This window comes from Tasmannia lanceolata, unplaced genomic scaffold (assembly GCF_043159265.1).
Source record: "Tasmannia lanceolata isolate RefF3 unplaced genomic scaffold, GAP_Taslan_0.1 ptg000023l, whole genome shotgun sequence".
Lineage (NCBI taxonomy): Eukaryota > Viridiplantae > Streptophyta > Magnoliopsida > Canellales > Winteraceae > Tasmannia > Tasmannia lanceolata.
This window is the reverse complement of record NW_027518700.1, coordinates 35,234,780-35,249,648: the sequence shown is the minus strand read 5'-3', so window position 1 is coordinate 35,249,648 and position 14,869 is coordinate 35,234,780. Positions and strand designations below refer to the sequence as shown.

The 14,869-nt window shown below is 40.1% G+C and overlaps 1 protein-coding gene across 3 annotated transcripts in view; it reads left to right on the top strand.

Moving 5' to 3' along the window:
• LOC143856124 (uncharacterized) overlaps nt 1-14,869 on the top strand; it is a 57,671-nt gene that overhangs the window by 26,695 nt on the left and 16,107 nt on the right. For all 3 annotated transcript variants that reach the window (XM_077366206.1, XM_077366204.1, XM_077366205.1), the window contains exon 3: nt 8,917-9,085. In XM_077366206.1, the coding sequence (XP_077222321.1) occupies nt 8,917-9,085 (169 nt within the window). The remainder of the gene's footprint in view (nt 1-8,916; nt 9,086-14,869) is intronic.

Below are 14,869 nucleotides of genomic sequence, written 5' to 3'. Positions count from 1 at the left end.
AGATAAGCTTTCTTTATGAAGGCCCGTTGTGGGCCGATCTTTTTGCAAGGTTACAGTGCGCTAAGGAAATGCCATTTTTATCAAGGGCCCTTTTTGGTTATTCTCACATGGGTGTTGAATTGTTATTGACACACAAATGAGATGTGGGTGCTCATTCTTTTTTGTCATTTTCACCAGGCGTTGGATTGATATGGGCACCCAAAGATTGTTTGGGTGTGGATGAGTCAGTGTGGAAATTAGTTTCATGGAAAGAGCTCTTTTGGCTTTTCTCACAAGGGTATTGGGTTGTTATTGGCACCCTCTCTTCACAAAGGTGTTCACTATTCTCACAACCACTTATAAGAAGGCTAAGTGGGCAGGTTTTTCACATGTTTTGTTTTATGCCATCTATTGTTTCTGTTCATGGGCTGTTTGGGGCTAGTGAAGCCAGCCAAGGTGCAAAGTTGCAGGTTGTTTATCACCTACTTAGAGGTAAATGCAGTGAGCATTTTCCACCCTCCACCTTCCATTTCTCTCCCATAGCTTGAAAGAGCTTGAGATCTCATTCGGTCAACATTCCTGGGGCATCAATTTCAGTTTGGGGTATTGTCCATTCTACACCAACAATCCCATTTTCAGTTTTTGTGAACCTTATGAATGTAAATCATTCATTTCTCTTTTGAATGTGAAGTGATTATCCATCTGACTTTCTTGGAATGCTCTAGTTCATCTCAGAAAATGTATGGATTTTGGTGATTAAAGTGCAATGAATATATCTACAGTTCATGTATGTGGTTGTGATGTGATGTTAGATGGTTGTATGATTGGGTTTGCATAAATTTAGAAGCAAGAGAACAACAAGGCACATTACACTGGTATCAAAGCTAAATCATGCCAGCCTATGTCTTCCGCAGGGCGGGGCAAGATTGCATGCCAACTTGTTGTGTGATCCGTGACACAAACTTCCTATGAGTGCCCGTAATTTGAGAGCTCAACAATGGGAGTTGATTCGTGAGCAGGCTGAGAGGGCAACTCATACACTCTTGCCCGAAGAAGATCCTATGGAGTCCAGTAGAGGGGAGTCTAATGACATTGATGCTGAAGGGCAGTTGGTAACTCGGTTGACTGCTGCTATCGATGCCCCCATAGCCCGCCTAGAGCGCACTATAATCAGAGCTATAGAGTGTCTAACAGTCGACCCGAGAAGGGCTGACCATTGGCCTGAGTTACATGTGGAGGAGCGAGATGACGTGATGGCTGATATACAATTGGAGACAGATGCTCTCATGGAAGACTACATGGCCACCAGTAGAGAGTTCCGAGAACTCATAAGCTTCCGAGATTTTTGCAAGTGGAGGTCCAAAAATAGGCCAAGAGCTGAGGCTGATTTCAGGGCAGCGGCGGATAAGTTCAATCGGATCCCATTGTCTCACTATGATGGTACACCGGGGAAGGTAGCCCGCACTTTTTTGCAGAAAATAGATACTTACTTTGAAGTCAATGACATGGCAGAGACAGACAAGATCCGTTTTGCAGTTTTACACTTGGATGGTGCCGCGCATGATTGGTGGCATCAAGGTAGGAGGACATAAGATCATGACAGGATCACTTAATTTCATGAATTTAGCGAGAGGCTGCTACGAATGTTTGACCCGGCACTACCAGAGCAGTGATTCAGAGACTTTACAGACCTTCGCCATACTACATCTTTACATGCTTACGTTGATGAGTTCCGCCAACTCTTCCTTGTAGTAGACGGGTTGAGTGCTACGCGCCTAACATACATGTTCACCCAAGGGTTGAAGGAGCTGCTACGAGTATGGGTGTGTGCTTTTGACCCCCTAGTTTGGAGAGTGCCATGATCAAGGCGCTTACTATGGAGGCCTCCTCCACGTCGACTCATGTGAATCGCCCCCAACCAGCTAGGCCACCACCTCCCATCATGGAGCGACAGGGGCAACAATTGGTCCCCTTAGCTAGCCGACCTTTACCCCATACACCACAAGTGACCCCTAGCAATGACCGTCGCAGCGGGCCCCCACCTCACACAGATAACTTGTCGCGGACAGCAATGAAACAATTGAGAGTTTGTTTTAGGTGTAGAGGGCCATGGGAACCAGGACACAAGTGTGCCCAAGTGCAGATTGTAGAGATTCATCCCGAGGATGATAGAGATGGCGATGATGGCATTGCAATGGATGGGTAGGAAGAAATTCTAATTGGGGAACAACAACCATCTAGCTCGAGCTTTAATGAAGAAATCTTAGACACAGGCCCCAAACCCTCCATTGCTTCTATCTCAGGTGTAACTCACTTCCATGCATTCAGAGTGAAGGGAATGACGAAAGGTCACCATATGGCCATCTTGATTGATATTGGCGCCACTCACAACTTCCTTGACCAGTCGTTAGTAACTTCCTTAACCAGTCGTTCGAGGTGGAGCGATACACCGAGAATTGCGAAGTAATCTAAGATGGCGGTAGAATCAAGTTCTACTCAGTTCAACACTGACAGATTTGACGGAAAGGGCAGTTTCACCCTATGGCAGATGAGGGTGAAGGACATCCTAGTTCAACAAGGCTTGGCTAAGGCGTTGAAGGGAAAGGATGGGAAGCAGGAGAAGATGACGGATGTCGAGTGGGAAGACATTGAGTCGAAGGCGGTTAGCCCGATTCGACTATGTCTGGCAGATAGCGTTATGTTTAACGTTATGGAAGAGGAAGATGCGCCTAAATTATGGGAGAAGTTGGAAAAGATTTATATGTCAAAAATCTTAGCCAACCAGTTGTATCTAAAGTGGTAATTGTATGGGCTGAAGATGCAGGAAGGCAGGGATCTTCTGGAACACATTACGGTGTTCAATGGGCTTGTGAATCAACTCGACAAGGTTGATGAAAAGTTGAAGGAAGAAGACAAGGCCCTTTTGCTTCTTACTTCTCATCCTGATTCGTATGACAACCTGGTGACGACTTTGTTGTATGGTAATGATACAATTAAGTTGGAGGAAGTCACGGCATCGCTCTTATCGAATGAGATGCAAAAGAAACCTGTTTTTTGTGGAGGTGAAGAGCATGGGTTGGTTGTTCGTGGTGGGAATCAAAGAGGAAGGTCGTCTGACAGGGGATCAAGAAAAGGCAGGTCAAGATCCAGGGTCGGTAGAAAGGGCGTGCAATGTTACCGCTGCAAGGAATATGGCCACATCAAGCTGGATATTCCAAAGAGAGATGACCGGGCGGACAATGGTGCTACGAATGCTGTGGTGACGGTAACAAATGAGCAGGGTGAAGAGTTTGGAGATGTTCTCACAGTCTTCACAGCTAATCACACTTCTCATGATCAATGGATTTTAGATTCAGGGTGCTCTGTTCATGTATGCTCCAAGAGGGAATATTTTGATATGTTCCAGGAGACAAGGGCGGGTGTAGTGTCCTTGGGTGACGAGTCTACTCGTAACGTCACGGCTGTTGGAACGGTGAAGATCAAAATGTTTGATGGAGTGGTTCATACTTTGAGTGGTGTGGCGTATGTCCCAAAGCTACGGAAGAATCTAGTATCTCTTGGCCGGTTGGACTCCAGGAGTTGGAAGTATTCAGCTGCAGTTGGAGCCATGTAAATCATTCGCGGTTGTATGGTTCTGATTGAAAGGAGAGAAGTGTGATGGGTCATATCGTCTGGTCAGGGACACGGTGACTTGTGTTCCTAAGATCTCGATAGCTAATTGGAAACAAGGTAATGGTGTGCGCACACGTAGGGTCTCTTTAGCAGTTGGGGCAGAGATGAGTTTCTAGGTGGCAGACTATGGTGACAGGATGACAGTATCTGCGTTGAGGAGGATGGATCGGGATCCCTCTCCAAGGTTGACCAGGTGAGTCAACGGGTTGGCAGCTACATCGAATCGGGTGGAGTCAGAACCAGGATGATTCGAAGGTGTGTAGCTGGTACTTTAGAAGGCCAATGGTGGTTTACGGCAATAGCGGACCGGTGGCGACATCAACAGAAAATCTTCAGGTGGCTGGCAAATAAGCCAAAGTGGAGATTGTTGGGAAAGTTACCTTATTTCCCACCATAGTCGGTGGGAAGGCAAAAGGGAAACGGGAAAGTGCCTCTTAGGGTTTTATTTGGGAAAACCCATAAAAGACACTTGGTTCTTCTCTTGGAAATGGCAAGAGCAAGAGACTTGAGAGAGGTGTGTTCGGCTACCTCTTGGAGAGAGAGAAATATTAGACAGGGAAGAGAGAGAAGAGAGAGGAAGAGGGAAAGAGAGAGAGGAGAAATAGGTTTTCTCTTGGGTTTCTTCTTGGGATCTTCTTGTGGGTTTTCTCTTTGGTTTTCTCAGGTTAATCTCTTGTGTACGGTCTTGGGTTGAGAAGCAAGGAAAGGGTTGCGGGTTTGTGGGTTTGTGATTAATCCATTGTAATCCTTGTATTTTGTTTTTCTCTTAGTAGAAGATCATATTTCTTGCCCGTGGAGTAGGCTTGGCCAAACCACGTAAAATCTTGGTGTTCATCTTGTGGCTTGTTTATTACTTTTATCTTTTCCGTTTAATTTGTGCATGATCGATTGATTTTCCCAGTGGATTTTCTCAACATATATATAGGGAAATGTTATCAGCACTACCGTATTTTGATGATCGCACTCCTTACTTTATTAAAAGTACCGTATAACCACAGCCTAAATAGGTTGTGCCCCAAAAATCATTTCCATAGGCTGTTCCTAACCCTCTAACATTCAGATGATCAACCTATGGAAATGATTTTTGGGGCACAACCTATTTAGGCTGTGGCCCATCTAATGGACGGTTTGGATCATCCTATGGGGCGGGCCATACCATACTTTTAATAAAGTGAGGAGTGCGATCATCAAAATACAGTAGTGCTGATAACATTTCCCTATATATATATATATATATATATATATATATATATATATATTTATAGTGTTTCTAGTCGACCGACTAGAAAAGTTATCTAGTCCGTCGGACATAAAAACAGTGGAGCCCCCCATTTTTTGGGTGATCCGAAACATTCATTTGATAGGCCCTGACATGGATGGGGTGTGCCCAAAAAATCAGCTCCATAAGATCATCCCAACCCTACGATTTGTGGAGGTTAAAATGGACGGGTATAAAATTCCACAAATGTGTCCATTTTTTAGCTCCACATATCGAAGGGCTAGGATGATCCTATTGAGCTTATTTTTTTAGCACACCCTATCAATGTCAGGGCCTATCAAATGAATGTTTCGGATCACCCAAAAAATGCGGGCCCATTGTGTTTTTGGGCCGCGGACTAGAGAAGGTTCTCTAGTCAGCCGCCCTCACATAGATAGGGTGTCCACAAAAAATCAGCTCCATAGGATCATCCCAACCCTACGATTTGTGGAGGTAAAATGGACGTGTATAAACCTTCACAAATCTGTCCATTTTTTGCCTCCACAGTTCGAAGGGTTACGATTTGTGGAGGTAAAATGGACGTGTATAAACCTTCACAAATCTGTCCATTTTTTGCCTCCACAGTTCGAAGGGTTAGGATGATCCTATGAAGCTGATTTTTTGGGTACACCCTATCTACGTGAGGGCCTATCAAATGAATGCTTTGGATCACCCAAACAATGTGGGACCCCACTGTATTTTAAGCTAGTGTGTAGATAACGTATCTACACTTGTAGAAACCGTTTTCTCATATATATATATATATATATATATATATATATATATATATATTTGAGAGAAAAGTGTAGCTACACCGACAGCTTAAAATACAGTGGGCCCCACATTGTTTGGGTGATGCAAACCATTCACTTGATGGGCCCTCACATAGATAGGGTGTGCCCAAAAAATCAGCTCCATAGGATTATTCGAACCCTACGATTTGTGGAGGCAAAAATGGACGTGTAAAAACCTTCACAAATTTGTCCATTTTTTCCTCCACAGTTTGGAGGCTTGGGATCATCCAATGGAGCTGATTTTTTGGGCTCACCCTATCAATGTGAGGGCCTATCAAATGAATGGTTTGGATCACCCAAACAATGTGGGCCCACTGTATTTTAAGCCGTCGGTGTAGCTGAGTACACGTATGTGCAGCTTCACTTAACTCTCTCTCTCTCTCTCTCTCTCTCTCTCTCTATATATATATATATATATATATATATATATATATATATATACTAGTAAAAAACCCCGTGCGATGCACGGGCGGACAAAGAACTGTACGGACCACATCATAGGTTGATCCAAATCGTCCATGTGATGGAACACAACATCAATAGGTTGTGCCCGTAAAATCATTTCCATAGGTTGATCCTAGCCCTCCAATCTATAGAGGTTTCCATAATAAAAAAAGCATAAAGGAGAGGGGTAGGATTGAAATTATGTGGCTTTAATGGGTGCCTTTGTTAAAAAGCATGAAGGAGGGGGTAGGATTGAAAATATGTGGGTTGAATGGGGTGCCTTTGTTAAAAAAAGTCAAAAAAAGTGATGTGTAAGTCTCATAGAATTTTAGTAGAAATTCAAATAATTCTCTCCTTTTCTCTTCTGCTATATATATAGAGGAAACTGTTGGTGCGCTTAAGCTCACCAAGCTTATGGTGCGCTTAAGCGCCCAATCACATGGGTCCCACATTTTCTGTGGTGATCCAAACCATTCATTTGCAAGGCCCTATCGTAGATAGGGGGTGTACCAAAAATCAGCTCCATAGGATCATCCTAACCCTCCATTTGTGGAGGACAAAAATGGGCAGATTTGTGGACAAACAAGGTCTGTCCATTTTGACCTCCACAAATGGATGGGTTAGGATGATTCTATGGAGCTGATTTTTGGTACACCCCCATCTATGTAAGGGCCTTTCAAATGAATGCTTTGGATCATCCTAACAAAGTGGGCCCCCATGTGATTGGGAGCTTAAGCGCACCATAAGCTTGGTGAGCTTAAGCGCACCAACAGTTTCTTCATATATATATATATATATATATATATATATATATATATATATATATATATATATATATATGCGTGATACAATGACCAAAGTACCCTTAATGAGTGTGGTGCGTGTAACAGTGCTATTGTCTTATTATGTTGCGAATTTTTTTTGCTGATTCCAATGAAGCGGGGGCAAGGGCTATTTTAACGGGCTAAAGAGTTAGGATGTACCTTGTGGGTGGAGGATACTCTCTTAGTGCGAGAATGTTGGGGAATCATAACAGTTCAGCGCTGTTGGACTGGCTTGCCTTATTAACAGATTTCTGGGTCTATGTAGAGAGGGTACTTACTTTTTTTACCATATTCTTCGCTGTGCTATTGAGCTTGTGGAGTCACTTTCAAATAGTGGGGGACCACAGATATGTTCTATACATGGGGCAATCTTTGCCCCAGTCTCAAATTTTCTGTTTATTTTATCTAATAAAGTTTTAGTCATTTTGTTTTAATGGCAAGCATTTCATTAAAAAAGACCGAGATGGTCAATTACAGGATACATAAAAGGAAGGGACAATATAAAAAGAAGATTGCAATGGAGAAAAACAAGAAAAAGGGGAATCAATGAATTGAAAGTGCTTGATTTCATTGCCTTTTTTTTCTAATCATCTAGGAAGTTTTTGGCCCATCTTAATTTCAAAATTCTACAGTTAGGCTCTGTTCATTTGCCTTCTTGAGAAAGGAAAGGAGAAGAAAGTAAGCCAAATTTTCCTGTGATTGGACATGACTTGACATTTTCCACCGTTCACTTGTTTTCTCGGGAAAGCAGAATTACACAGGTGGAAAATATAAATAATGTCGTGGAAAACCAACTTTCTTGCACTTTCCCTCTAAATTTTCTCACCAAAAGGATGGGAAAATCACTTTCCTGAGAAAACCACTTTGCCTGCATACTTTCTTTTCCTTTCTCGGCCAAGTGAACAACGGAATTTTCTCACAAAAGGAATTTTCTTACAGTTTCTTTTCCTTTCTTTTCCAGTTTTCCACGCCAGATTCTTTTCCTTTCTTTTCTTTTCCTGCAGCTAGAAAACAAGTGAACAGAGCCTTAGGGAATGGTGTACACTTAGGGATGCATATTGGTTATAGGTTATTAATTTTCAATTTTCTTTTTAATCTTTAGGAGCGGTTAAGGGGATATATACACAAAATTTATGTATATTTCTATAGCTACATTAATTCTGAGAAGTGTCAAGAGTATATCATTGCTGTATGGAATTCTAAATCATTGATTGTGGCAATAGAGATATGCTTTTCCTGCTTTGGTGGACAATTACTATTTCAAGAAGTAGAAAACCATCTTTGTCCTTGTGTATTTTTTGTTGGTTTCTTGGTTCATTTGGTCATTTTTCTACCTTAGCATATTTCTAGTCTTTGACTGGTAGCATTTTGTGGTTCACTCCCAACAGCAAAAACTATGGAGTAGTTCTAATCCAATGCAATTCTATACCATGATTGGATGTAGTTTCTCATCAACTGGAGATTTAATTTCTTCTATTCGTGTCAGGCTTTTTGTTGATTTTATATATCATCATTCTCTTGCCATTTAAAATGTTTTAAAGTGTTAAAGTATAAAAGATAAATAAGGCCTTTCTCCAACAGCTTAAGCTTTTGGAGAAGTTAGTAAGTTAACATAAAGAAACATCCTTTTCTATTTCTTCACCAATTACTCGAAGGGATATAGTGATCTAGCATTTTGATGATATGTGAAATTCCTTTTGCATTTGTTTTTAGTAGATGCTGAAAGCTTGCTTTTAATGTGATGAATTGCAGTTGATTTTTTTAAAGTTACTGTTATTTATTTTTATATCATTTTAAAGTTCATTCCTTTGTACTGATCATAAAGATTTTATTGGCTTTACAGTCCTCAGTTAAACTTTGGTTGTACAATTTGATAGGTGAAATATGGGATACTATAGTCACCTTTGGTTCATCTGACACAATAACTGATTTTTGGTCTCTGCAGGGTGAGAGAAAGATTTCAGTTCTTGTCGGCATCACATTTGTTTTCGTGCTTCATGTGGTTGGAGTTTACTGGTGGTGCAGAAATGATGACCTTTTATACCCACTGGTCATGCTCCCTCCTAAAGCAATACCGCCTTTTTGGCATGCTATTTTCATCGTCTTGGTGAATGGTATCGGTCTAACTCATATCTATTCTCCTATGGATGTAAAATTTGTTCCAAATCTAGTTCTTATTATATGTGGTATAATAAAAACTAAATTGATTTTTAACATTCTTGAATGTGCTGGAAATGAAATGCTGAGGTCAATCACCTACGTGATATCCAACATTATTGCTAGTTTCCTCTGGAATTTAAGAGAAGGCTGACCTAGAAATGACGTCCTCTAGAGGAGTAAAAAAATTATGGTACTGGTGAGCAGGAAGAAGTTCAATCTGGCAGAGGAGATCTGATGATGGTGGTTATATTTGCTTTGGTTATAAGAGGTGTTGCAGGGTAGCCATTGGATGAGAAACCTTTTGGAGAAGGGTGTACGAGTTCCAGACGAAGGGCAAGAGAAGATGGAAACATGGACTCCCGTGTATCTGATCTGGATCCTGTGTGGATGGAATGAATGCTGGGTCTGGTGGGGGAAACAAGGATTCAAGTGGCCTGTCTCCCATGAAGACTCTGGATAGGTAGGAGGAAAAGGTTAGCTCTCTGGGGAGAGCCTTTAAGGAGGTTGCAGAGCTACCTAATTGGCCTCAGGAAGGAAAGGCGTGTGAAGGAAAACTGCAAATGGAAACCTAAGAATTAGGGTGGACAATGCCACAATAGAGAAGTGGAGCTACATAGAAAAAATGCTTGGTTTCAAACAACTCTAACGAATTGATTGTTGAGAAGCTTGAATTCTAGGCTTGAGAAATGGTGGAATAAGTCCCTCTTTCCACGATGATGATGCGAGGTGATTAGTTGTTATTCATTTTGTCTTCAAAATTTGTAGCCCTTTATGAGTTTGAGCTGTGGTGAATCTCACAAAGGATCACATTTTGTACATATTACTACCATCTATGAAATCCAATTGCATGCTTTGGACTTGAGACGTTGCATGGATTTATCCTGGGATCAATGGGGGAGATTGATTCAGCATATGCTATCCCATGGAGCTTGTAGTGCACTGAAATCCAAAGTAAGTCTAGAGTATCTTTTCAACCTTAGGATTTGATTTGAGTCGTCATAGTTGGGAAGCCATTTTCCTATGGTTTAGCGGATACTTTGAATTTATTGTTTACACACGTGTCGTGTTGTGTCGTGTCATGTTGGACACAACACATGTGTCCGTATGTCATGAGTGTCAAGACTCCTTTTGACACTTTTAAATGTACTAGTAGACGTGTCAGACTTAACGTGGGAGTGTCGACACATTTTTGTACCATGTCAAGTGTTTTAGTTCTTCTTTAACTAATATTTGTTGTTATTTTCCCTCCCTAAATCTAAAACATTAAATAAACTCTTATTCCAATATTATATTCATTGTATCCTATTTGTCTCCCTTTTCTCAATGCATATTGGAGAAGGAAGAGAACTAGATTTAATTAATGAATGCGTTGTTATTTGTTTATCTCTGGTTTGTTTTAGATTATAGTTGATTAATGCCAATATATATTGGTTTGTTAAATGAATACCGTATTTCTTTTGTTACAAATTATTATAGTTATCAGTAATTATATGTATATGTACTTGTATGGGTGTGTCACCATTTCTAGATTTTTAGGGTTTTCCATGTCAGTCACATCGTATCCGTGTCGAAACTTGGCACGTGAATCTGTGTCCACAAATCATAATTGTATATACTTTCTATTTTAGCCATGCACCCGTTTTTAAATTTTAAGGTTTTGCCGTGTCCGACTCTGGTGGTAAGGTTGCTCCATTGTGACCTGGTGGTCATGGGTTCGAGTCACCGGAACAGCCTCTTTGTAAAGCAGGGGTAAGGCTACATACATCTAGCCCTCCCCAGACCTTGCAATGGCGGGAGCCTCGTGTACTCTGCTGCCCTTTCTTTTTGTCGTGTCCGTGTTGACACGCGACACTCTTGTCCGTGTCCACAAACATAGTTTTAAATTTCTGCCGAAATATAGAAATTTCAGTCAAAATTTCGAATTTCGGTTGGACCCGACACCGTAACCACCTAAATCTGAAATTTAGGCTAGAAACCATTTCAGCTGAAATTTCAGAAATTTCGGGAAAATGTAATTGTTTTTAAAAAAAATTCCAAAATTTCAGTTATTTTGGCCAAAATTTTGGCACAATAATGAAATTTGATTTTTTTTTTTTTTACCGAATTTCGGCCTAAATTTCTGTATTTCAGCTATGTCCGAAACCGATTCCAAAATTTAAACCTTGTCCACAAATCATAGCCCTTTTCAGTGGATGTTAGGGGAAGAGGGCCTCTTCAGGTCGGGAAAACTATTTTGTGGTTTATGGTCATAATTTTTGTTGAAGGCATCAAAGGATTACATTCTGATGGGGTCAACGATTGGAGATGAGTTGCTTCCATTTGACGATTTTAGTATCAAGGTTAGGGATGGCCAAGAGGCCCTTTCTTGACGCCTATGTTGATAATTCCAATGGGAGGCTACACGATACGGCCTGGTTTAGTGGAGGTGGAGAGTTCATTAGAGGGACCAGCGCAGGGTATGCTGGAAGGAGTGGTGGCATAGGTGGACCAGGCAAAGATCCATGATGATAGCTTTTCTTTTTGCCTCCTACCATCAGGATGCTCTGTTTTTTCGTAAAAAAATAAAAAGGTAAGCTTTCTTGAACCCACAACCTTGTGACTGCTACATGAAGCTCCTTGCAACTGAGATATGGGCTCAAGCCCCTGCATATAGGTTATAAAAACTATCATCGAGGGATTGGGTAGGTGAGAAAATTGACACCTTTAATCTAGGCATGAATAATGCTGGGAAAGGTGCTGGTAGGGAAAGTGAGAAGGATTTACTAATTCAATCTCCTCGGACTATCATTGCCTTTACGACAGAGGAGTTATTTGAAATTTTAAGGCATTTTTTTGAGTTAAAATTTTAATAAAGGAGATAAGGTTAGAAACCAACAGAAAAATGACCTAACTTGAAAGAAAGAAAACTCACAAACAACCAATAGGGTCGAATTTTCCCGAAACTAGCCAAATATATGACATGATTGACCAAAACACGAACCTATTACGGCCTATTCTGTATTTCGCAAGTTTATGAGCCTTTCAATTAGCCTCCTTCCTGTTCATTATCTCCCAACCTCACACTGTCGTTGGACATATTTATACATAAAGCTCCATGGAGCATCATCATGCTTATTAGCCATCATATTTCCACTTCAATACACATTTTATGGTTTCTAAATGTAGTAAAGAATTTGCCACCATTTCATAAATCCCAGACTTTGCACCAGCTGCATGACAGTTCCAAATCTGTCCGGTGAAAGCCAACATTATCGTCCTTGAATAATTTGATATAATTCCTCTATGTCCCGCCCTCATGATGATGAACAATCCCAAGATGCTGAACCACCTGAGAACTCTCACCAAAATTTAACTTTATATCGCCCTCTTGTGGTGCCACCATATGCACTTTATCTCTGCTAGGCAAAGACAAAATCTTGCGCCCACCTGTCTTGTCCAATAGCTACAAAAAATGCCAGCATTTCTCTCTTTCCATAACACCTGAGGATGGAAATGAGTAAAATGAACCCCAAACATTTCATTCTAGAGTCGTTGTAGGATGATGCCACCATCCCAGAAACTACATGCGATGTTTTGAAAATCAGAATCGAATTGTAAATTGTGATAGAGGTCGAATCGTATTGGATCTTAAATCGTAAGATTCATTTAGATTTATACACACATACATATGCATATATAGATATATTAAAAATAAAAAATCAGGAAAAATTATAGAATAGTAAAATAGCCAAATTTTTTTTTATCCAAATTCATTAATGCAGAAGGGAAAGGGGGTCATTTGAAAGAAAGTCATATTTTCTTTTATACGAAACTTTGGATAAATTGCATTAATCATATAAATTATATGATTTAATGAATTGTAACATCCAATAAAAAATCGCATGATTCATACAAATTAAGATTCAGTCATGCGATTCAAATCATAATCGATAAGATTTGATTTGAATCGTAAGATTTTCAAAACAATGACTACAAAAGTGAACAAAATCCGCTGCGATCCAGATTACCTTTAGAAAGATTGAATTAAAAAGATCAAAATTTTACTTGGTCATCACAAAGTTTATAGGAGTTCATAGTCTGAAACTTTTCGGCTGTCTCAGAAATGTTTCAGTATTGGCTGTAGCAGATATGAAATCTACATTTATTCGAAATATTACCAGATTCAGGTCTGGTTTCAGTTTCGTTTCAACGATACGATCGCAATGTAACCCACACGTTACAGTGAGGTCTAAACATGATCAGTTAAACAACAAATACTTAAAATAGTTTGCTAGACAAGTGTGGTTCTAAGCAGAAAAAATATAAAGACGAAGAAAATGGGAAGAGGCATTGAGTACCCCTCTCTACTTGACTGAGGTTTTGCGGCTTGCAATGTTTCTTTCTTTGACTCAGTATTGGAAAGTTCCATTAGAATCATCTGTCTGCAATTACAAAGATGGGGGATTTCAATCTTCCTCTATAGATCGTTCATGATGGCTTTGGAGATCCTTATTAAAGTGCAACCCTCCTCTTCCTAATATTGTTGCTTCGACTCCTCTCTTTTCTTTATCTCTTTGATGCTAAGAGGAAGTAGAAGAAGAAGATAGTGCAATCATTGTCGTTGTTATTGTCACCATCGTCGTTGCCATTGCACATCCTATCGCCATAGTCAGCTGCAAGGCTAATTATCTAAAAGTATAAAAACATCCCCATCCTTTACTACAGACACCCCATATTTTTATTTCATTTGAAAACGATATCTATACTCCTTATGTTTTGATAATTCCACTCCTCATTGTTTTAAATGATAAAACCTTTTTTGGTTTGGGCTTGAGTTTTGAAAATTATAATAGCCTTTAACAACTAATGAAATAGTTTAAACTTAAACTGAAAAAAGGAATGTTTAGTATAAGATATGGGGGTCTAGATATTATTAAGCTCAAGCATTTATTATTATGTTATTTAGATTAAACATGTGAATGAGATGCTTGTTCTGTATGGGGTGAAAATCATGTTTAAGCATTTATTATTATGCCATTTAGGATTTAAACATGTGGGTGAGGTTTGTTCAGTATGGGATCAAAACCATGTTGGAATCACGAGACAATCAGCATGGTTCTGGCTCTAGTCTCAAACAGAACAGACATCCTATCCGTAAGGTTAATGCTTACAAAAATCAATGGTTAATATCTAGTAGGGATTTATCTGATTAGTGGAAAGTCCGTTTACCATGGGGCTAGAACCAAGTGCGTCTTAATAGTAATGGAATGCAAGATCATTGCTTTGGATTACGCATAAAATCCACAAGAGACCCAATAAATGAGGTGTCAATAAAATAAGCAATTAACATAGCGGATTTGCTATGAGATATTACTTGATGCATCACTTTTTTTTTAATCTAATCTATATACACACACAGATCTCTCTCTCTCTCTCTCTCTCTCTCTCTATATATATATATATATATATATATATGAGAACAGTGTTCCTGCGCAGGGAGCTCCCTGCGCTTAAGTGGCTTAAAAAGGCACCAATTGGTCGCTTTTTGTGGACCCTGCAAAGGTGAACCCTCCATACGAACCAATAGGGTGCCCTCAAAAAATCAACTTCCTAGGATCATCCTAACCCTTCCATTTGTAGAGGTTAAAATGAATGGGTATATATGAGAAAAGTGTTCCTGCGCAGCTGCTCAGATAGCTTATCTAAGCAGCTGCTTCAAAAACTCATGTGGCCCCACATTTTTTGGGTGATCCACAGCA